Source organism: Corella eumyota, chromosome 1, assembly GCF_963082875.1.
Source record: "Corella eumyota chromosome 1, kaCorEumy4.1, whole genome shotgun sequence".
Taxonomy (NCBI): Eukaryota; Metazoa; Chordata; class Ascidiacea; order Phlebobranchia; family Corellidae; genus Corella; species Corella eumyota.
The window spans coordinates 10,716,768-10,739,009 of record NC_137490.1 but is presented as its reverse complement, the minus strand read 5'-3'; the positions used below and the strand labels follow the sequence as shown (position 1 = coordinate 10,739,009).

Genomic DNA, 22,242 nt, shown 5'->3' with positions numbered 1-22,242 from the left:
CCTGGAGTCAAAAACGAATGACGTCATCGGGAGATACAAGTGGCTATGCTAGTGGCTGTTACAGGTTTAATATATGACCAAGTCATAGTTTTTACTACTATAAGAACATAAGTTAATTAAAAAGGGTAACAAAAAGTTAAAACTCTTATTTTTGTTTATCATAGAAAAGAACCAGGACTAAGAAGAAGATCAAAATTTAACGAATTTGATGAAATTGACCTAGATGTTGATCACCCACGATCGATCTTGTTATCGTTAATGCACGAAAGAAAATTGTTATTTAACGACATGGAGACAAGAAAAAAATTATGTTCAAAAGCATCTCAAGTAATACAAAATATTTTAACTTTAAAATGTAAAAAAAAATTATTCTGTAACATTTAATAAATTGGTGTCTTCTTTACAGGCCTTGAAAGAATGCGAGTATTTTATTAAATCCGCTAGAAAGACTGCGCATCTTCCATCCTCAAGGCGAGATTTAGGAACATTAAAGCTTATTAAAAAAATAAAGTTGGAACGTAAAAGAAGCGATATAAAACGAGATTATTTGAAGGCTTGGAATTTTCCAAAGACACTCAAAAATGAAAAACAAGAAGCGTTCCTCTGCATGCAGGTAATTCAAACACTTAACATATGTTTTACAGACGATCGGTTTAAACATAAAACTTACAAAATAATATACGAAACTATAATTTAAAATCGAACTGTAGCAAAGTAGTCTCGCATGCCACTGTAATTGCGCCAAAATAATCTTTTTGCCTTGAGCCTTGCAAGATTATGCCGCCTGCTTGAAAGTAAAGCAAGGCTAAAAACAAACAAAGTTAGTGACCGTAATATTTTCTTAGGATTGGTTTGACGGCATACAACTAGTTCCTTCGTTACAAGTTATAGCACAAGATGTTTTCCTGCTTCGTTCCCAACATCACACTGCCCTTGATAGAAATAATATGGAGAAAGAGATTATTAAAAATTCCATGCAAGAAATAAGGTTTGTACTTTTTCGTCGTTTTCAACGTTGTGTTAACTGACTAGATTAGAGTTTATCTAATACTGTGGATTAAACAATTACGGTATCAAATTGCTATAAAATGTTCTAAATTGCCTTTTAGCGATTGCAGTTCCGATATTTCACAAGCGAAAAAGTTAATTCAGGAGATGAAAATGATAAACCAAACAAAAAGACAAACAAATTTTGCAGATGACCTAGAATCTGCAAAATACCGAGAAAACGTGCTGAATAACAGTCATAAAGTTCGTCCACGTATTAAATTTCCCCGAAAACATGATTTTATCTCTCATGATGGTCGGGGTACTGACACCAACTTATTTGCAAACTCACGCGATCGATGTAAAATATGCCTCGAGCCAATTTGCAGCTGTATACAGTCTGGCAAAAACGTGACTGCAAAGCCGGTAACGACTTACGAAAAGGGTAAAAATAGACACGCTGAAACAAACCAAAACCCCGAGGCAGCGTTAAACTTGAAAAACTCCAAAAGTCCATTATTGCAAAGGCTAAAAAACGCTGTGAAAAATAACGACAGTTTGCTAACAGAACAAAACGTTTTAAACACCACAAACAAGGAGAAGTTTCCCAGAAAGCTTCGTTTAGTTTGCGTAAACAGCGCAAATGGAAATTTGACAACTGTTGATGACGTCACGGAGTTGTCTGAACGGGAGGTGCGAAAGGCACTGAACCGTGTGCCATCGATTGCAGCTCTCGTTAGTGTTGCAGACCAAGGGTCGCAGTGGGATATTGCAGTGGTCTCGACTCAGCCCCGAATAGCTAATATCAAGTTTAATTGCAGGGGGAAAATGTATATGATTGAAATGATCAAATAGTCGTATACTTTGATCACATTGTTCACGTTGTTCATTGTCTATGTTTAGATCTGTGTAATTTTTTACATAAATTAATACACAATTTTAATATTTCTTCCCACAACTGATCTTTTTAAGGGTTACACATGTTTTAACGCATGCTTAAAATAGGGCTCTAGGTTTGAACTCTGGCGCCTGTAGTGGTAGTAACAAGAAGAGTCAAAGTTTTATTACATATATTATTTCGGGGTAACGAATGCCGTTATTTTACAATTTGCGCTCTAACAGAGGTTAAATTATTTTTATAAAATCTAAACCCTTTGCACATGTGATTGAGACACAAACTTAAAAATTTTAAAAATACCTTTATTTACAAAAAAACAACTAATAAAGCCACTACCAAATTAAAAAGATTGCAACACTAAAGCAGTTGCACCCTGTAAAAAAAACTAAATCAAAACAAGTTTTACTATTTTCTCTACAAAAAAAAACGAATATTTACATAAATGTATTTCCTCAAGCCCTGAGTTCTACATATTATTTGCAACCTAATTAATAAAAGGTTGACAATGTTTAGTAATTGGTTAGTTTGTCAAGGACAACAAGAAGGCGCTTCGAAGACGATGGCATGGAGTAATGTAATTCCCTTGCTTCAAGACCTGACGACAATTTAGGCGAAATGACGTCACTTTTAGACGACGATACAGGTTTATTGACAAATTCAACCGGCGGTAAAGTATGATTGTCAATATTGCACTAAAATCAAAAATTAAAGTTCGAGTCTTAACAAAAAATTAGTTTTTAACAGATTTAAAACATGCCTTACCCTTTTCAGTACAACATGTGAACTAAATAATGGCCAACATTTACCATTCTGGTAATGTAGTTTTTCTGCGTGTTTTTGCATATGTGTTTTCATCTTCACAACACTAAAAAATAAATAAGCTGATTTATGCAGAATCTCATTTTAGGCATTAGTTTTGGGTCAAATTTTCATTGCTTTTATGTTATATCGTTTTAATAATAGAGCAAACTACTACATCAAAATATCCAGAAATGGTAAGGGCTACACAAAGCTTGGTGGGAGAATATTATAGGCAGTGAAAGGATAATAACCATGCAAAAAATTTACTTCATAATAAAAAAAAGCATTTACCTGACTAGTTTTCCACATTTTGAAAACTTGCATTTTTTCATTTTTGCAGTTGTTGCTTTCTTAAAATTTATAATTTATTGTAATTATAAATGATAATTTTTTAAAGAAAGATTTTTTGTAAGTTAACAGCTTTTGACTTTGACCACATATATTTACTTTTATAAAAATTAAACTAATCCCACAAAATGAAAACATTAAACATTATAACATACCATTTTGTATTCTGAAATCTGCTTGAACTTAAAAACTTTGCCAGATGATTCTTTAACTTGTTCACTGTCACAAGGTTTACTTTGATCTTTCAAATTCAAGCCAATGGAAAATATAACTTCAGCATTTTTATTGCCATTGTTATCATTGCAAACATCATTATTTATTGGTGTACTTTCCCCATATGACATTTTAATGTCTTTTTGGGTGTATTCAAAAAATTTATGATTTAGGGAAAATAACTGATTATGGCTAGAAATGGGTTGTGCAGTAGATGTGTCATGAGATACATTAGTAGCATAAGTTGTGTTTAGTTGTTTTGTTTTTTTCTTCGGAGGATCCTTTGGTTCTACATCGTTTTTTGTCCAAATAGGTTTAAGCCAGTCAAATATCTAAAAAAATTGTAAAATCTTAAGTTGTATATTTTTTAAATGCCTATGTTTCTAAAATAGACTAAGCTCATCCATGAAAAAATTAAAGATATTTAAAACAAAGTTTTTTTTAAAAAAAGAAACATTTAAATATCCTCCAAAAAATCTGAAGCTAAATAAAGAAGAAAATTTTTTTTTAAATACCTCAGAAATACTGTGCTCCTGGATAATATGGTAATAAAGACATTCTACAGAAACTAGGTCACAAACACAGTTTTTATAAAGTGGGCACAAAAAACCTCTTTCCAATTCCCATGGTAAAATACTAAAAAATAAAAAAGAAGTTAAAATTTAATCACGTAATGTTTATATATTATAAAAAAAGGTCTACAATTAATATTACCTTTCTGAATACCTTTTCACTTCATAATAAAGAGCAAAGATATTTGGTTCGTTAAGTGTAATCAAATCTTGTTTAAACATTTTTATACAATGTTGTAATCTTTTTTCTCTAAAAATGTAACAAAAGTAAGGTTTTGTTATGGTAAAACCAGAAAAACAATGCAAAAAAGCAAAGCAAAATTACTTTTAGACCGCATATGTTTTATAAGCCTAGCTTATATTCAATTTATATGCCTTTAAATTAAATAAAACTTCCATTTGTGATGCGCGGGTAAATTATAGCCAGAAAATATTAGTTGTAAGTTGAATACATATGACATCAAATAAAATGCCGCCCTAAGGGTGGGTTCAACTAGTATTACTAAATGAGGTCAAACTATAATATATTTTAATTTATAACCAATTAAATTAATATTATAATCAATGGACAACTTTAGTTAAAAACAGAATACTTTAATACTTACTTGCTTAGTTCCGCTCTCCAAACTTTTTCGGCCAAACTTTCTCCTGTTGGTAACATCAGATTCCTTAAAACTTTTTTGACATATTTTTGTTTCAAAATTAAATTTGTTTTTTTTATTTTAAAGGGTGCCAATTTTGAAACACTTGGTAAGTTCTTTTTGAGTGTTAAATTTAAAGTTTCTTTTGTAAGTTTAGGTTTTGAGACAACTTTCTTCGCCAGTACCTGCTTAGTTGGCTTTCCCTTTAGCTCAACTGAAGATGTCAGTTCAGCACAATTGTTTGGCTTTACTTGGGCAATAGGCTTGTTATAACTTAGTGGTTTTCCATCTGTATGTAACTGGCTAGTAATTTGTTGACATTGAAAACTTTGGTTTTTAGGATGTTGAATTAACAACCCTTGGGTCGTATTGGTGGAGGCTATTGTCGACTCGAAAATACTTTTATTACCTAAAACAAAACCAATTTAAATACATCAATCAATTAATGTTTCATATTTTTATTTAGCTTTATAAAGTTAGTTTACCCTTTACATGCAAGACATGAACATAATTCATATAAACTAATGTATTCGCCTACCTTGACGTTTAAAATTTTGTACAGTTTCTAAGGCATTGAACGGGTGGTGTTCAGTTGTTCTACTTATGGTAAAGTTTTGACTTGGTTTCATGACCAATTTTCTTTCTAAGGGTTTGTTTAAAATATTTGTATCTACAATTATGATTGAGTTAGCCAGTTCTGGAGTAATCTTCTGAAGCAAATGAATCTTTGTTGGTTTCTTAGCAACAAGAATATTTGAAACGTGAAATTTATTTCTTATTTTCTTGTTTTTTTTATTGTTAACATGAAACAATGTAGACGAAAGGATAGGTGATTTGCTGGAATACACTGAAGATGTGTTGGTTGAAAAAGAAGTCTTGCCTAACTGAAATAATGGTTCTGGCACCAAATATTTTAAATGTGGTAAAGAAGTGGATTTCGAAATAGACCGTGCAAAAGTCTGAACCTCAGGTTTCTCTTGTAAGGTAAGCCTTGAACAATCTTTTGAAGTTGTTGTTGTTTGTGGAGTGATTGAGTTAAAAGACTCTGTCACTAATGAACCAACATCTAAAGAATCTATAACTGCGGTCCCAAGGTTATGTGAAGCATTTACTGGCATAGCACTAGGTGTGTTAATACAAGGCACAGCAGAACAAATGCCACTCAAGGTTTTTTGGTCACCTAAAGCAGAGGATGTAGTTGTAAGATCTAAATATGTCAGTTTGTTACCATTTTCCTGGGAAAAGCTGCTAAAACTGTAAGATGAAGAAGTTGATAGAGTATTAGAACTTTTAACTATATCTAAAAAAGGATCATCAACCGTTAGGTCAACTGTATAGGTGCTAACTGAGGGATTCAAAACAGAGGATGCATTTTGGAGTAGTTTACTTATAGTGTTTTCAGAACTGTTTAATGCTGGTACTAATGTTTCTACTTGAATAACAGGGATAATTGATTTATTACCAAACGCATGTTGAAAGTTTGGTAATTTGTTTGTGGAGAAAATTTCTTTTGGTTCCTGTAAAAGCTCCAAAGATTTATTTCCAATTAAACATGGCTGTTTTAAAGGCACTAATGTCTGTGTAGAGATCGTATTGTACGGTTTGTTTATTATTAACTCCGAAGGCTCTTGGTTATTCAAAATGCTGGGAAACTGCTTTTGAATATTAATGACAATATTACTTTGTTTTGGCTTCTGTACTTGAGTAGTAGAAGAGAATTGGGTTGTTTTTGGTTGTTTTGTTGAAGGGCCTGGCTTCTGTGATTGGCAATTAGCTAGGTCTACCAGACTTCGTTTAAAACTTTTTGATGTACATGGCAAAGACCGTATAACCGATTGCATGTTTGCTATTGGATTTTTAGCCAATGAACTGAAATAAAAATAATTAGAATAAAGGTTTAAAAAGATAATTTTAATTTTACAATTGTTAATATGCAACATTTTATTTTTGCTAAATAAAAATTCAACTGCCATTTTAAAACTCTGTGTTATACCTGTCACTTGGGTTGGTTGTACTAACAGGAATTCCAACACTGTTTAAGGATGAGATATCTTTTACTTCACCTAAATAAAAAATATCTCAATTGTTAATAATAGTTATAATTTATTTAAAATTTACAAAGTAAAATTAAGATAAACATTAAACAATTTACCTTGTAGAATCCTCAGTGAAATCGATTTCGCATTTGAACTAAAAACAATTAAATTATTAAATAGATTTTTTTAATTAATTGAAAACAATATTAAAAATACAAATTTTTATTAATAGTGTTATATTACTAAATAACCATTTTTTTTTATTTACCCCATTTTTAGCTTTTTCTTTGGAAGTGTCGTTAATTTAAAATACAAGTGGGCATCTTCATTTTTTAGCTCATCTAATAAACTTGTATGATATTGCATTTGGTGTTGTATTACCTCTTGAAAAGACTTTAACCATGTTGAACACAACATGCAGGAAAAAGGTTCATTACTGCTATGTTTCTTTACATGGGCTAATAAATCCCCATACGTGCTGCAGCAAAAAAGGAACATATTACAACAAATTGCCAAAAAATATATCTTAAATTTGAAGTATAACATTTTTTAAAATATATTTGTTGAATTTATAATAACAACTTTAACAATAATTGAAGTATATTAGTAACATATATTGGAAGACACAAAATTTATACTATACTAGTTTATTAGTACCATATTTTAGAAGACACAAAACCCATGCAGCCTTGTAACATAAACGAAAATAAAACAAAGCTACTTACCTAAACGAGAACAAGCAGTTTTGGTTTTGAACCTTGCAAGGAAATGTTTTTGGATTTTTGCTGTGAAGTTGGAGATGTTCAATAAAACTCTTTGAATTCGAACTTAAGCATAAATTACACAAGGAACAGATCATGATTGGCTTTTTTACCAAGTTTTTATTACTTAGAATGCACATTTTGTTTAAAACTTTACTACTTGTACTGGGATTAGATATCTTTCTTTTCTGTAGTATATTTGGTTTTGATATTTGTAAATTTATAGTCTTGGAAAGGAGTGGCCTTTGTTTTGGTTGTTTAATTTTTTTCGGTGAAATATTTGACTTTTTTAAAACAGTTTCTGGTTGTATATTTACCGACATGTATTTCGTAATTTTGTCAATACTTTTAACAATAATTTCTTCTTTTTTAGGATTTAAATTAGATTTGTCAGTGTTAGAGCTTTTACTTAAATTTACATTTTTTGTATTGTTTAGAATTTCCGGGTCCCAAACATTTGTTGTTTCAGTTTTAGAACTGCCTACATGTTGTGATTCGCCAATTTCTTCAAGATTATTATCCACAGTTGAGGTGAAGTGCTCACTTTGTACCACATCTGATATAACCTCTTTGCCAGAACCATCTTTTATTTTATTATCAGTAGTTTTAAAGTAAACATGATCTTTTAGTGCAGGTTGTGTGACAATAGAACTTGTGATTTGACAATTCTGAACAACTTTAGTTACAGCAGACAAATTTAAACTTAAACGATCTGAGTTCAATTTTGTGTCATCTAATCTTTCTATAAATGGAACAAGTTTTTTTGGTGATTCTTTTGATTCATTGAGTAGCATTTTGTCAATTGTAGAGGATTTCTTGCTTGGTGATTTTGGTGTTGGAGTTGTTTTGCTTAAAAGATGTGGACTACCTTTTATATTTTTTTCTTTTTTATTCTTTTTAAATTTCTTCTTTTTTAGCATCTTATTTTTTAGTTTTATTTCTTCTTTTCTAATTTTCCACTTTTTTCTGTTTAAAATTTTTTCATGTTTTAACTCTAATTTCTTTTTCTTTTTTTCAATTTTTGCCTGTTTTTTAAGCTCTTTGCAATCTTCTTCAAATTGTATTTTCATCAGTTTCTTTTTGTGTTTGAGCCTTTCTTTTTCAACTTTTTGTTTAAGTCTACCAGCATAGGACTGCTTTTCAAACTCAACGTTCATATTTTGATTTTCAGTAAATTTGTTGCAAGGAATTTGCACGTTTTTGATTTTTTCCATCGCTTTGGGGTTGTCACAAAAAGCAACAATATCAGCTAGGGTCATTTCAGTCCTTCGACTCTGCAAATTACCATCTTTGTCAAAAAATTTTGTCGGTCTACCTCGTTTTTTGTAACCAATAAATGGAACATCTTTTGCTACTGTTAAGTTGTCGCCTAAATCTTGTTCGGAAATATTTATATTTATACCCTCTTTCGACTTGGAATGATTTTCTTCACCGATTCTTATTTCCCCATCACTAGTTTGATTTTCTGAAACATTATCTTTAGAAATGATGCTTTCAAGGTGGTCTGTTGATTTTTCCCTATCTATTTTTGACACTTCTGTGTCAAACTTTTCAATATTAATCTCGGTTTCCTTATTTTTGTTTTCAGTTTTCTCATCAGATAAATTTTTAGAATTATTAAATGTGTTTTGAATTATTTCTGGAGGTTCCACATTAAGAGACATTTTCTCATTATTTAACATTGGAGAATTTTGGCAATCTTTATTATTGTCTGAACACTCAGACTCAAACTTGTTACATTGAAATGACAGCCACCTTTCTCTATCTGACACAACAGGATACCCACTTCTCACAACCCCATTACTGGATACATTACATTCAGTTGATGGGTTTCCTACCACAGAATATTGGCAATACAAATTCCTTTGTGCCGGGGTACATTCGGATAAATTTTCAAAAAATATGGAGAAATTTTCATCAGCATGAAGAGAATAGTGTGGGTGATTTTGAAACTCAAACATCGACAATGAAATATCTGGATTAAAATAAGCAGATGGTGTAGTGGAATGTTTAAAATTGTTGGTATTTGCATCAGTATTGTCACTAAATGGTACTAAATCAAGGCACTGTCCTTTAAGGTCATTATCTCTATTTTTTGTAGTATTTGATTCTATATTAACAATCAAGTTGTCTGGGTCAGAAAAACTTTTATTTGGGGTTAAATGTGGGTGCACAAAACTACCTTCTTCACAGGAATTCTCAAATGTATTGACAAATTGGGGCCAAATTGTCGGTTCTTTCTCATTTAAACTGAAGTTGTTGTCATGACCGTTTAAATTTCTGGTAACTGAGTGATCAGCTAAAAATAATAAATCAAGATTTTGTTTTTCAACCTCATATTCATTTAAAAATTTCGAATTTTGATTAGTTACATCATCAGTATTGGGGTTGTCAAAAGATAATTCCACAAATTCAATTATTGGTTTTGAAACCAATCTTTCTTTTGGAATCTCAGAATCTCTGGCATAATCATTTTCTTTTAGAGATTTACTTTGTTGTAAATTAGAAGTTGGTGATATTTTAACAAAGTCATTTATTGGAGTAGAGCATTTTCCTTTTAAATATTCCATGTTATCAAAGTTATTTTCCAGAGGTAAAAAAGTTTTAACATCACCTGAATTGGTTGGGTCATTTGAAGTTTCGCTTTCAGTTACTTTATCATTTTGTTCTGTATTCATGCTAATGGGATTTAAATCATCATCTAGTTCGGTGATAATCGCACAACCATTATCTTCTGATTCATAATGTTGGTAAGTATAAGGTAAATAAACCTGTTCTTGTTCATTATATTCAGAATTCAAGTTAAAATTTTGGTTGTTATATTGTAAATCGTTATCCTGACAATAGTTATCACCTTTTTCAGTGTTAAACTCAATTTCGCAGAGATTTGGATTAATATTGTTTTGGTTTTGTGTGGTCTGTATTCTAAATAGTTCACGAGCGCAGAATGCCAAGTTTCTGTAACCATACACACTTACTCCTATACCTGGATTTTTATGAAGATCCCTGTAAAAATAGTTAAAAAACTAAACATTGTTTTTATTTGTGTATCTTGTGCCTTAAGTAATACTAGTTTAAAGTTTGTGTTTTATTGTGCATGTGTTTTAGTAAATTTTGTTTTTTTTTCTTATTATGTAACATTGCTTATTTAGTTTACTACAATCTTATAATTTATAAGGTATTTTCTCTACTTTTAACTCATTTGCTTACCTTTTATTGTAGTATATAACCCCAGTAGGTTTAATGTTGAGTTGCTGAAGATAATTTACTTGTGATTCAATCTCAATATCACATATAATATGATGCAGCACATCTTTAATGTCAGAGGTAAATCTAAACCAATTATTGCGTTAATTCAGTTATTAATATTGTTAAATATATATTTTATATAATAAATAACTTAAACAATATTAAATCAAACCATGCAAACAGAAATCTGTTTGTTGGCTTTTATAACATACAAAATTTATATCTTTATGTATTTTACTGTTAGTTTTATGTTTTGTTCAAAGTAGTTTACAGCTTCAATTTAAAAAAAAATAATCAAACCTAAATTTTAACAAAATTTTTTTCATACCTTTCATTTTCATTGTTGCTCCAATAAGTTGACTGATGTTCCATATTAACTTTATCCTCATAGCTAGGATTATATGATGGGACATGTTTCGGCCACAACTCCTGTTCATGATAACCATAAAAATTCTCTTGATTACTTTGATTACTATTTTCATAGTTTTCTTCAAACGAGCTTTGGTTATACATATCTTGGTCACTGTTAGTTTCATGAAATTGTTTTTCCACATAGTGATCTGTACTTTTAAAATCCTGAAAACTTTCAGAAAAATTATTTTCCTCATTCTGAGCTTGATCAACATCATTTTTATAGGCTATGTTGTTTTCATTTTGTGGGACAGCAGTGTTATCAAGTGCATGAAGGCTTTCTTTTGCAAAAAGGTTTTCCTGCTCTTTAGGATTTAAACAATTATTTTCAAAATGAACATTTGTATCAGTACTTAGGTTTAAATTTTGATATTGTAAATTTTCAGCAGCACAACTACTTGTATCAGGAATAGATTTATTATCTTCTGAACTAGGAGCAACATTGTTTTTAAAATCATCACTTTCACTAATTTCGTCTAATTTATTATTTATACGTTCCCGGGCAGTTTCTGTACAAATTTCAGTGTTTTTCCTTTTCTTTCGTGATGGCTTTGGGAGACTAGTTGAAACAAGTTGAAGCAACATATCATCTCTTTGAAATTCACTAAAATAGTTTTCACCGTCACAGTAAAACAACTTACTTATAGTCGATGTTGATCTTAAACTTCTTTGGTAACCTCTTATTACTGGTGAATAAGTATTTTGATTTTTAACTTGTATTTCTATGGGTTCATCTTCATTTTGTGAGGTATGTTTGCAAGCAGCTAAACTATTTTTATCAAATTCCAATGATGGAATCTTGTTTTCTAAAGATTTTGGTAAAGATTTTTCATGTGAATCAGGGTCTGATTTTTCTGTACCTCTTTTGTCTTTCAGTAAAAGCGGAGCAGATTTCAGTTCAGAAGAATTCCTTCGTGGTAGTAAATGTGATTTGGTTGAATAGTCAGTGGAAACAACTGAAGGTAAATGAACTGTATTCTGTTTTTTTGCTACATGAACTTCTGAAAACACTCCAATTCGTGGCCTGGGATGGGATTTAGAGTATTGACATACAGACCAAAGCATGTCATCCAAAACTGAAGATACATTTTGTGAAATTAGGTGTTCGCAAAAACGAGGCATGGCCACAGAAGTTATTGGTTTTAAACGGCACTGTTTACAAATCTCTTCGTTTAAACTTCTGCGGCCCTTAGCTAAAAAAGACTGACCACTGAGTTCAGATACAGTTTGTTTTTCAAGATATTCCTCGATGTCGCAAAAAGATTTAAATGGTGTCAAACAAAAACATTTTCGTAACTTGGTTAAATTGACCTAAAAAAAATTTTAAAAAATACATTTTTTTAAAGTTTTATAATTAAAATATACACATTTTAACAAAAGTTTACAAATATTTAGCATAACTTATCTATTGTCTGTTTACAGACTACATTTCAATTGTCATAAAATAGTACCATATTGCAAAAAAACATAGATATATATAGAAACCATATATATATATAAAATTAACACACAATCCCTCTGTAATAATTTAAATTTTTAATAACATTATTAAAAAAATAAAAGCCCACCTTTAATTTTTGATGTTCAGTGTATTCATGAAGTAATAATTTTCGAAAAGATTTAAATCTTTGATACGAGAATGGGCAAAACAAACAAATATGTGGATAGGAAGTACTATGGAGATGCTTATGCACTTTCAACTCTTTCTTAGAACTTAAATGTATAAAAATTAAACACATTAAAAAAATAACAGCAAACCCTAAAACTATTTAATTATCGCAGTAATGTACAATAACTTTAAATGTTTCATACGAAACTATTGGATTTTAATATGCTATTAATATGAAATAAAGATTTTACATACTGAAATGCGTATAAACATCCTTTAAAGTTGCAGCGATGTCGAAATCGATCAATTTGTTGAAGATGATGTTGAATGTGAACTGTTAAGTTGCTTTGGTTTATAAAAGGAGCCTATATGGAAATAAGTATCAACATTTATTTAAAAAAAATAAATAAAAACTAGGCCTATTTTTAAAACGTTGTTGTGTTAAAATAACTTTTTTTTGGGCATATTTTTATACTTGATTTAAGGTCGACTTTCCAGCCTAAACATAAGGTCACATTTGCTACCCTGGCTAAGTCTTGATGTTTTCTTAGGCAGTTTTGGATATTAGTGAAAATATTAACTGATAACTAATCTGCCGATTAGCTTTTAGCTTGGCAGTAGTTTGTACTGATTATAATGACTTTCCCAAGGGCACTATGACACAAAAGCAGTGGGAATCAAACCTATGACCTCAAATGTTCTAACCACTACATCATGCGGCTCGTTAAAATTTAGTTGTACAAAAATTAAAAAACATTTATTTAGTAACCATATAACCATATATGTAGATAATAATATATATATTAAAAGATACTAAAACATTTATTAGAGTTGTTTGACATTCAAATAAAAGACAGCCAAACTTCAATTACCTTGCACAACCAACATTCTAGTTCTTCTTTAATTTCTTCATCTGTAGCATCCTGAGACAAAATTTTGTGTTTCTAGTAAAATAAATTAATGTAAAAAAAATTATTCAGGACATTAAAGGCTAAAAAAGCTCAACAAGAAAGCAAAACAGACTTACAACATTACTGTTAGGTAGTTTTTTTGCAGGGCTTAGAGCCAGAGCAATTCTTTTTCTTGCTCTTTTGTTGTACAAACATGTAAGCTCCTGCATTTCCCTTAATTTTCTACATATAAAAAATCAACTATTAAGATATCTGTGTTTAAAATTTGTGTTGGTCACAACTTTTACAAGATTTTACAATAATGTTTACCTCTTAGATGGGCTAACTGATAATTGAATTTGAATATTAGCTTCCTTATAAGCTGTTCTGCGAGGTGTTTTTGCTATAAAAAAAATTAACTTGTTGAATTTTTGTAAATGAAATTAAAAATGTTATTTTATACTCTAAACTTGTTTTCTATAGTAAAGGTGTTAAAATATGTTTATAAACATAAGTCCTATTATGGTTTCAAGATGTACATTGTTAAATTAGTCAACAGCTGTTCCACTTTCATGATTTTAATTGTCAAAAATGGTTGCCACTCTTAACTAATATTTACCTGCAATAATTTATTTATGCACCACAAACAGCAGTTTACTTTATTTTTTAGGCCTAAAAATCAGACATACATCTATAGTTTAATAAGCTTAATTATAAGGTAGACGTTACCTTCAGTTTCTTGTCTTAAAGGAACTTCATGCATGTTCTTGTTTGTTTCAGGTAAAGTTTTAGAAAAATCTGCTTTACTATCAGTAGAATCTGTGTTTTGGTTTAAATTCACACTAGTTGATTGTTGATTCAAAGATGAATGCGATCTTGTACTTGAACAATATTTTAAAGACCCTAAAATGGGCACATTTGTTGTAGATTTTAAATTTGTTTCGATGGTATTATCATTACATTTTAAATTGTCCTTCGATGACACAAATTCACTTTCTTTTAAATTATTTTTTTCTTGTTGAATATAACGGGGAAACAAAATACTTGTCCAAAGTTGATGTTCATGGTTTTTTGTACAATAATATTTAAGATGTCTGCTTAGTGGTTTTCTTGCTGTAAAATTGCGTTTACAGTTTTTTGCAGGACACTTAAAATATCCATTCTTCAACTGCATAAATGAGAAATCTGCAAACCTTTTGTTGCAAGAAAATATCTCACTATAGGGTATGGGCAAAATAGCTAATTGTTCTTCTGTTAAAAGTGGTAATTCAAATCCCGATTTTAAAATTGGCTCAGGGTCTGGTAAACTATTTACTGCTTCATTAGTTACTTTGGAATGTTTGATTTTTGTATCTTGAATGTTTAATAAAGTAACATAGCTGGACACAATTTCTTTTAACATAGGAATAGTTGTTTCTTTCGAAAGATTGTTTTTTTGCAAATTTAACTCATTAGATCCATTGATGTTATTACAATTAACTTCCATTTTGGCATGGTTGTTTTTAGCAGAATTCACTTGAGTTTCGTTTAATGAAGCTTTTGTTAACAAATTATCTGTTGTTTGATTAAGAATAGGTTTACTGTAATTGGACAATTGAGTATAATTTTCATTATTGGTTTTTTCGGTGACAAACTCTTCACCAGAAAAACCTGATTCATTGTCATTTACTGTAGTTACATCATTGTCTTTTTTTGTTTCGAGGTTCGATAAAAATAAAAATTCTTCGTCATCTGTTGGTGTGCTTTGTGGAGAAAAGCCCTCGAAAGAATCGTATCCATCAGAACTGTGGTCAAATAGAGAGCTAAGATCGTCTAACTCAGTATCAGAGGCATTTAAGGTTTTGAGAGTCAACCTGCAACAAGCTCGTTCGCTTTCCCCTGAGGTTTCAGGTGACTCTTGCCCGTTTTTTGAGGCCTTATTCTTGGATCTTGAAGGTTTAGGCGTTGTGCTGCTACCTTCATTGTTGGGAAAAAACATTTTTTTGTGTCCTTTGTGCCTTTTTCGCATGTGACAGTTAAGAGAGAAGGCACATGAAAGAACTTTTCTGCATTCAGGACAACTTACACCCTGATCAGATACTGTCAACGTGCTAGAACTTCCACTTGAATCCAGCAGAGAATTATTGGTATCAACTGTACATAGCGAATCCTGTTCAAATGAATTATTTTCTGTTAAACATTCATCATCATTTTCCTCTGGGACTGCTTCAGACTTCTGACTGGAAAGATTTCGCAAAGAAATTTTTCTTTTACCACTTGTAGCAGATGTTACTTTAGTATGGGTTTTAGTGTCTTTGTTAGGTGAAGAAATAAAAGCCCTCTTAGCTGATAGTGGTTTTGAGCTCAAGGGACTTGCAGGAGAAGTCATAGATTTAGGTTTCGAAAAACTCTGATTCTCTACAGTTGTGGATAGTGGTTTTTCTGATTTTGTTGGATTAATTTGCTCACATGCTTGAAGTAGTAACTGCTCATACCCAGGCCTGAGAAAAAAAAATTATTTTAAATTAGTGTTATCTAAATATTATTTCTAAAAGCAAGCTAAATATCTAACATGTTTCATTAAAAAAAATTTAAGTTTTATTTTAATATACACAGTTAAATAAAAATAAAATATAAGTATATACTTATGTTTGTTACAAATTTCCTACCTATGAGGTAGCTGAGAGGATTTAGCTTCAGTTTGTTTTAACTCTAAAGATTTTATGGAATCAGAAGTTTTAGAAGTTCCGACTTTGTTTCTTTTAGTTAATGCATTTGCAGATGACATCACTATTTTCTGCATTTTAGATTTTTTGATTGGAGTCAGGTGAGAATCCAAGGTAACTTGTTTAATTTCTTGGCTAGTTGTTGCATTTTCAATCTGTGTTTATCAAAAAAATTAGAAACAATTCATTTTTTATATATCTTTTGTTTATCTTACCCTCTATTTGTAACTATAAAGTAAAAATTTTGGTAAGTATTTATAAATCTACTGTACAAGATACCAACCATCTTTCAAGACTTTTTTTATTAGACTTAAAACTAATATTGAATTGAAGTCTTAATAAATTAAAAAAAAAGAAAAATCAGAAAAAACATTCAAGGAAAAAATATTTACCTTTTTATGGAACTTATTTGACCCAGTTGATGACAGTTTTCTTTTTATCCTTGCTCTTGATCTTTCTTTTTGAAGAAAATGAGATGCTGTGGATGAGTTTAAAGCATCCTCAAAAGATGTCCTAGAGCTGTCTCCCGTAACTTCCAAGTCACTCTGCATGTTGTTGTACTTCTCAGCCATTTGATAAACTGTTTGAATATCATACCTACATAAAAATACAAAAAATAATTTTACAAACTAAAAATAAGGAACATTTTTTGGTAAAATTTAAAAAAGGTGCCAGATTATATCTTTAACAATTTTAATTTCAATGTATGAGTAAAAAAAACAAACATCTCTTAAATAACCTCTTATTAAAATTTTAGGCAAGTCTCTTACTTTCGGGTTACTTTTGGAGCAGGTTTTTTTGTAACAAGATCATCTTCGAATAGTGTACTAGGCCCAATCAAGTGATCATCTGTGGCATGTGAAGATCTGTCAGAACTTAAACTTGACCTCTTTTTAATGGGCTTTGGTATTGTGTTAGTTGACAGGGCTTTGCCTTTCTTATATTTTAAATCAGCTGCCTGCATTAGTTCATCCATGCGGGTTTTGGATTGGTCACAACATTGTGTTGCGATCGTACGAGAGGGTTTACCAGTACCAAAGAAATGACTAATACACCGTGTTAGACCATCAGAATGTGAGCTGGAGGTTTTTCGAACTTTGTTGAATTTAGTGTTGTGATAATGCTCCTTATCCAAAAAATGAGTTTGAGACGTTTTGTTGTTGTTTACCTCTTCTTTTTTGGTTGCCGATTTCTTGGGTTTAACTTTAACATTCATATGCAGAAAGGATTTAACATTGACCAACTTTTTTGTCACTAGAGGTGGCTCAGAAGGCACAACCTCAATTTCACTGATATCATGGTTAAACTCAAACATTTCAGCTTCCATGGGTGAGTTTGGATTTCTGTTAGTGTTTTCATACCTTTCATTATCATCTAACGGCACTGGTGTTCTATTTGATGGCACCTGAGTATTGGGTTCAATTTCAGTATTGAACAATTCAGCAGGAGTTGGGTCAGCTAAGCTTTGCCATTTTTCTTGAATATAATCCATTGTAGAATTTAACTTAAAAGAAAGAGGTGCACTGCCTAATAAACACACAACATCTCTTGCTATTGAGTTTCTTTTATTGGCTTCTTGACGTCGATTAAAAATATGAAGATCAGGATTATCATTTCGGTCCATGTCTTGAAACAAAAAACCATCAACTAACCAGTACCAGCCTCTTGACCTTGAAATGTCTACATCAGACTTCACCAAGTTAGGATTTAAAGTGTTGGATAATGGTAAATCAATAAATTTAGCATTTTGAGCCATTTCAGAAGCCAATTTGAATTCAATTTTATGTTTAAACTCAATGTGGGCACGAACGGTATGTCTGTGGCGAAATGTTCTTGTACAAGATGCAACTGGACATTCGATACTCAGCGTTATGGGTTTATCAGCGTTTTTGGTTTTAATGCTAGGTTGATTATTATGTTCGTCATTCTTAGACAAACTAATCAATGTATGATTATCAGCTCCACTAGCAGTAGTATCTTTTTTGGCTTCTTCTAATAAACTGTTTGGCCAAGTTTGCTTTTTTTCTTCAACATTATTTTCAGTTGTTTGCTCATTGGAATTTAGAATGCTAGTTATTTGCTCTGGCAAAATTAAAACCTTATGTTGTTCAAAACTTTCTGTAGAAGTACTTGATATTTTATCTGAAATTTGTTGTGTAGCAACACCTTCACATAACCCTTCTTCACTTTCAACCTGATCTTTGGTTCTTATATCTTGATCTGTTGAAAATAAAGTTTCTTGACAGACCTTACTTTTATCACTAGGTAATTCAGATGGTGTGTCGGCAGTACCCTCAACTAGTTTTTCATCGTTTTCAATATCTTGAGATTTTTCAGGGTCTTTCTCATTACAAATTGTAGTTTTTTCTTCAAGTTGTTTATCAGTTTCAGATTTTTCAAGAAGAGCATTACTAAACAACAAAGACTCATAAAATCCTTTTATTTCCATCTGCAGCCATCTATGAACTGAAGCCAAGTGATGAGACATTCCACGCTTGGCCCGAAAATCTCGGGAGCAAACCTCAACTGGACATCGCCATGGTTTTTCAGTTGTATCTGTTGACAATTTAGTAAGTTTTTGTTTAGTAGATTTAGGCTTTGATAACTTTGTGACGTTGTTTTTATTTACAGCCTTTTTTGATTGGGTTGAATTTCTAGATTGTTCTGTATTAGAAATTAAACTATCATCAACAGGCAAAGGTAATATTTCTTGCATAGTTGTAACCATTTTATCTGAGCTTGTGTTTTCTAGTTTTTGAGAACTTGGTATTACTTTTTCGAGATTCGTGCTTTCACAATTTGGGTCCACGGTTAACTTGTTGTCATCATTAGCTACATCAACTAAATTATTTAATTCATTATCTTCCGCAGTTAAACTTTTTGAAGTACTGGCATTTTCTGTAGTAAATGTCGATTGTTCAGTTTCTGATGTTTTGGATACTTGAGCAATTTCATCAGTCTCAATCGTTTTTACAGTTTTGTGTTCATCAAATTTATCAAGTTCCTTACTTTCATAACTTTGTATACTTTCATTTATATCGGTAACTTCATCAGCATCCATGTTTATCTAAATTAAATAAGAAATAAAAAAAATTGTCACTATATTTGTTATTAAATTTTTAACAAATTTCAACTTACTTTAACTGGTTTCTCAGTTACATCAAAATCATTGCTAACTTCTATTGAACAATTCTCAGGTTCACTTATTTCTTTATGGTGGCTTGTTTCTTCATTATCACTACTTTCACTCTCTATAAAATGAAAATTTTAAATAAAAAAAATATACGTATACTGGTACGATAGTAATTGCTGCGTCTTAGTTTAATCTAAATGATGTTTTTCTTAGAATACCAACTAAACCACAGAATGCAAGTAACTAGATGAAGATTGGCAAAAAGGTGGTACAGTATATAAACTAAATTACTGTCATAATACCAAAAACCATATGCTCACCATTTTCACCATTTTGCCAACAATAAGACATTTTTTCTTTACCTCCTTCTATCCAGACCATAATTAATATATTTAAATTATTTTTTAAATATTAAAAAAAAATTTGAAATTTTGGGTTTCAGAAATATGTCCATTGGGTAAAATGATTTTTAATAATATATATGAATACCATTTTAATTACAATAGGAAATGGAAAATGCAGAAGCAGACCAATTTCAATAGACTATGGTAAATTAAAAAATGCAGAAAATACCTGTATTGTATATATATCTTTTAGAAAAATGCAAAATTTAACTTTTAATAACCCTGGTACTTTCCAAAGAGGCCAAAAGATAATATAAAATTGCATTTAAATTGTTTCTCACATACTGTTATTGTTTTTAAAGTATGATAACAGATATGCTAATTCCAGCATGTTTTAATTAAGAATTAATCCTTTTATTTTAAATAAGAAAATTTAAAACAAAACTCACCCAACGTTAAACTGCTGTTATGTTCTGTTGAATCAGAGAATAAACTAGTTATAGTAATGTTCATATCCGAATCTGGTCCATCACCTAAACAAAAGTCTATTACAATCACCTAAACATCACCTAAACAAAAGTCTATTGCTTTAATAAACATAAAAAATATATTAAGAATATTGGGTGCAAATTAAAAGTTTCAACAAAAAAAAATTACATAATCACCAGTATAACTTTTAGGGAAAAATGTTATTAAACAAGACAATTCATAATGTTAACTGCATAAAAGGTTATAAGGATGTTAAATATAGACATTTAATTATCATATAACCTGTTCTTGTTTCATTGCTTTCAGTTTCATTGATGTAAGCAACATCATCATTCGGCAGCAAACTTAAACAGAAATCCCTTAATGGACCCCACACCCAATCCACACTGGCTGGCAACTCTGGTGGCCAATTCTGTTTTAAGTAAGCTAAAAGCTGGACTCTAAAAAAAGAATTTAGCAGCTATTTAAAAATTTTTTTAAATTCTCTAAACAATGTATATGAAAACACATAGTATTAGCATCACTTAGTACAACTATAGAAACTTTAAGTTGTAAGAAGAAATCATAAACAAATAAAGTAAAAAAGCTGTATATTTATTAAATATTGCATTATTAACTTGTTACCTAAGCTGTGCATTGCAATCCTTAGCAATATCATCTTGTTTACTATAAGCAACTTTAAACATATTGGAAAGTAGAAAATAATGCTCAACAGTTGGATTTTCGATAAAATTTGTGAATGCACAACTTCTAGCAATCTACAATAAATGATTTAAAAATAAAAAAAAAGTTGGCTTAGCCCATTGATTTAAAAAAAATTTAAAGCAGGTTTAATATAACAAAAAACATCAAATGTACAACTAATACAAATATCAAAAAAAAACAATCCTATACCATAATCAACAAAATTGTATTCACTATTTAGGGCCAATAAATTTTTTTTTAATACTCACATGGGAATTTGGTAAAATATAAATAATCGACGAAAGAATTCCTTGTTTCATTTGTTTGTTTTCTGGTAATAATAAATGTAAAGCATGATGAAGAATTTCAACACACGTCATCCTACTACATGTTGGTATCTATAATATAAAACATGATTACATATTTTAACTCATTTCTTAAGCCTTTTTTCTTTTTATATATTTTTTCTTATCCTCAATGTAAGAAGGTCGATTTTATGATATAAACATAGATGTTATTACCCCGACCCAGTCTTGAGTTGTCTGTAACAGTTTCAAATATTATAGAATATAATTGCCCAATAATTAGGCTGCGAAGTAAGTGCTGGCTCACCAGAAGTTTAACTGTTAATAACGCCTTACTCAAGGGTAAAAAAAATTTACTAGGCTAGTTAGGTAGAATCACTATAGAAAAATTTAAGAAAAATTTTTAAATTGGCTTTTAATTTTACTAATTTTTATCTAACATAAGATGTTTTTTTAAAGTAATTTTAAGACTCACTGTTTTCCAAAGTGCTTTAGCAAGAATACTGCAAAGTGGTACAGTGTTGACTTTTGTTGGTAAAAGTTCCTTGACGATAATGTTAAACAACTTTTCTTTACTTGTGTTCAACACTGTCATCTTAAACCACATAACTGCAATTTCCCTGGTAAATAACCATTCAAAAATTTAATATTTTAAAAATGTTGATGTTTGTATCAAAATAAATTCAAACTTAAATAAATTCAACATTAAATAATTACTTAACAATATCTACATTAATAGTATTAAGTATAAGCAGTCCGAAAATACTGGCTTAAAATTTTCCATTCAAATTAATTAAAAAAATGAATAACTTCCTCTTACTCAGTAAAACTTAAATCTTCAATTTCGAGTGTGTAATAAAACGAAGCATTACAAAGGGAAACACCAGTAAGATCTTCTTTCTCTATGTATCCAGAAATTATCTAAAAAATACAGATGCGTTAACTAAAAAAAAATAACTCATAATAATTAAAAAGTAATGTGAATAAATGAAACTTTTCAGTTGTTATTTGTGTTGAACAAAAGTTAAAACAGTTGATTGAAGAAATATTCTGGTTTAAAAAATCAATAACTAATCAAATAACAAGAAATACTTTTTTGGTAACAGTTAAATCCATGTATTTAATATGTTGAAAGAGTTTCTCTTCTTCAAGACAACACATTAACG

At 30.3% G+C, this 22,242-nt stretch overlaps 1 protein-coding gene across 2 annotated transcripts; it reads right to left on the bottom strand.

Annotated features, from left to right (window-relative positions):
- Window positions 1–2,097: 2,097 nt before the first annotated feature.
- On the bottom strand, window positions 2,098–22,215 carry LOC145745128 (uncharacterized). Of its 2 annotated transcripts, XM_082563126.1 has the most exons (31): window positions 22,169–22,215; window positions 21,897–21,997; window positions 21,552–21,696; window positions 21,041–21,169; window positions 20,712–20,845; window positions 20,370–20,527; window positions 20,048–20,131; window positions 19,260–19,372; window positions 16,892–19,188; window positions 16,514–16,718; window positions 16,065–16,276; window positions 14,146–15,896; window positions 13,747–13,819; window positions 13,554–13,659; window positions 13,399–13,470; window positions 12,782–12,891; window positions 12,486–12,630; window positions 10,835–12,228; window positions 10,468–10,590; window positions 7,222–10,263; window positions 6,765–6,974; window positions 6,613–6,650; window positions 6,454–6,523; window positions 4,999–6,329; window positions 4,425–4,869; window positions 3,962–4,069; window positions 3,763–3,883; window positions 3,190–3,579; window positions 2,978–3,036; window positions 2,648–2,750; window positions 2,098–2,577 (listed from the first exon to the last, which is right to left on the bottom strand). In XM_082563126.1, exons 1-31 carry the CDS (start codon window positions 22,190–22,192, stop codon window positions 2,395–2,397), a joined length of 13,476 nt encoding a protein of 4,491 aa, XP_082419252.1. In that variant the 5' UTR covers window positions 22,193–22,215; the 3' UTR covers window positions 2,098–2,394. The 2 variants fall into 2 exon arrangements, with proteins under 2 accessions (XP_082419252.1, XP_082419260.1); XM_082563134.1 differs by lacking the exons at window positions 2,098–2,577; window positions 2,648–2,750; window positions 2,978–3,036; ... (1 more) ...; window positions 3,763–3,883; window positions 3,962–4,069 and having other exon boundaries at window positions 4,425–4,494; window positions 4,646–4,869.
- Between the last annotated feature and the right edge of the window lie 27 nt (window positions 22,216–22,242).

Coding starts and splice junctions, on each gene's coding strand:
- LOC145745128 (XM_082563126.1), bottom strand. CDS start 22,192: ATGGATTTAACTGTTACCAAAAAA. Junction 13,471..13,553: donor AACTACCTAACAGTAATGTT/GTAAGTCTGTTT, acceptor TTATTTTACTAG/AAACACAAAATTTTGTCTCA. Junction 12,229..12,485: donor CTGAACATCAAAAATTAAAG/GTGGGCTTTTAT, acceptor AATTTTTTTTAG/GTCAATTTAACCAAGTTACG.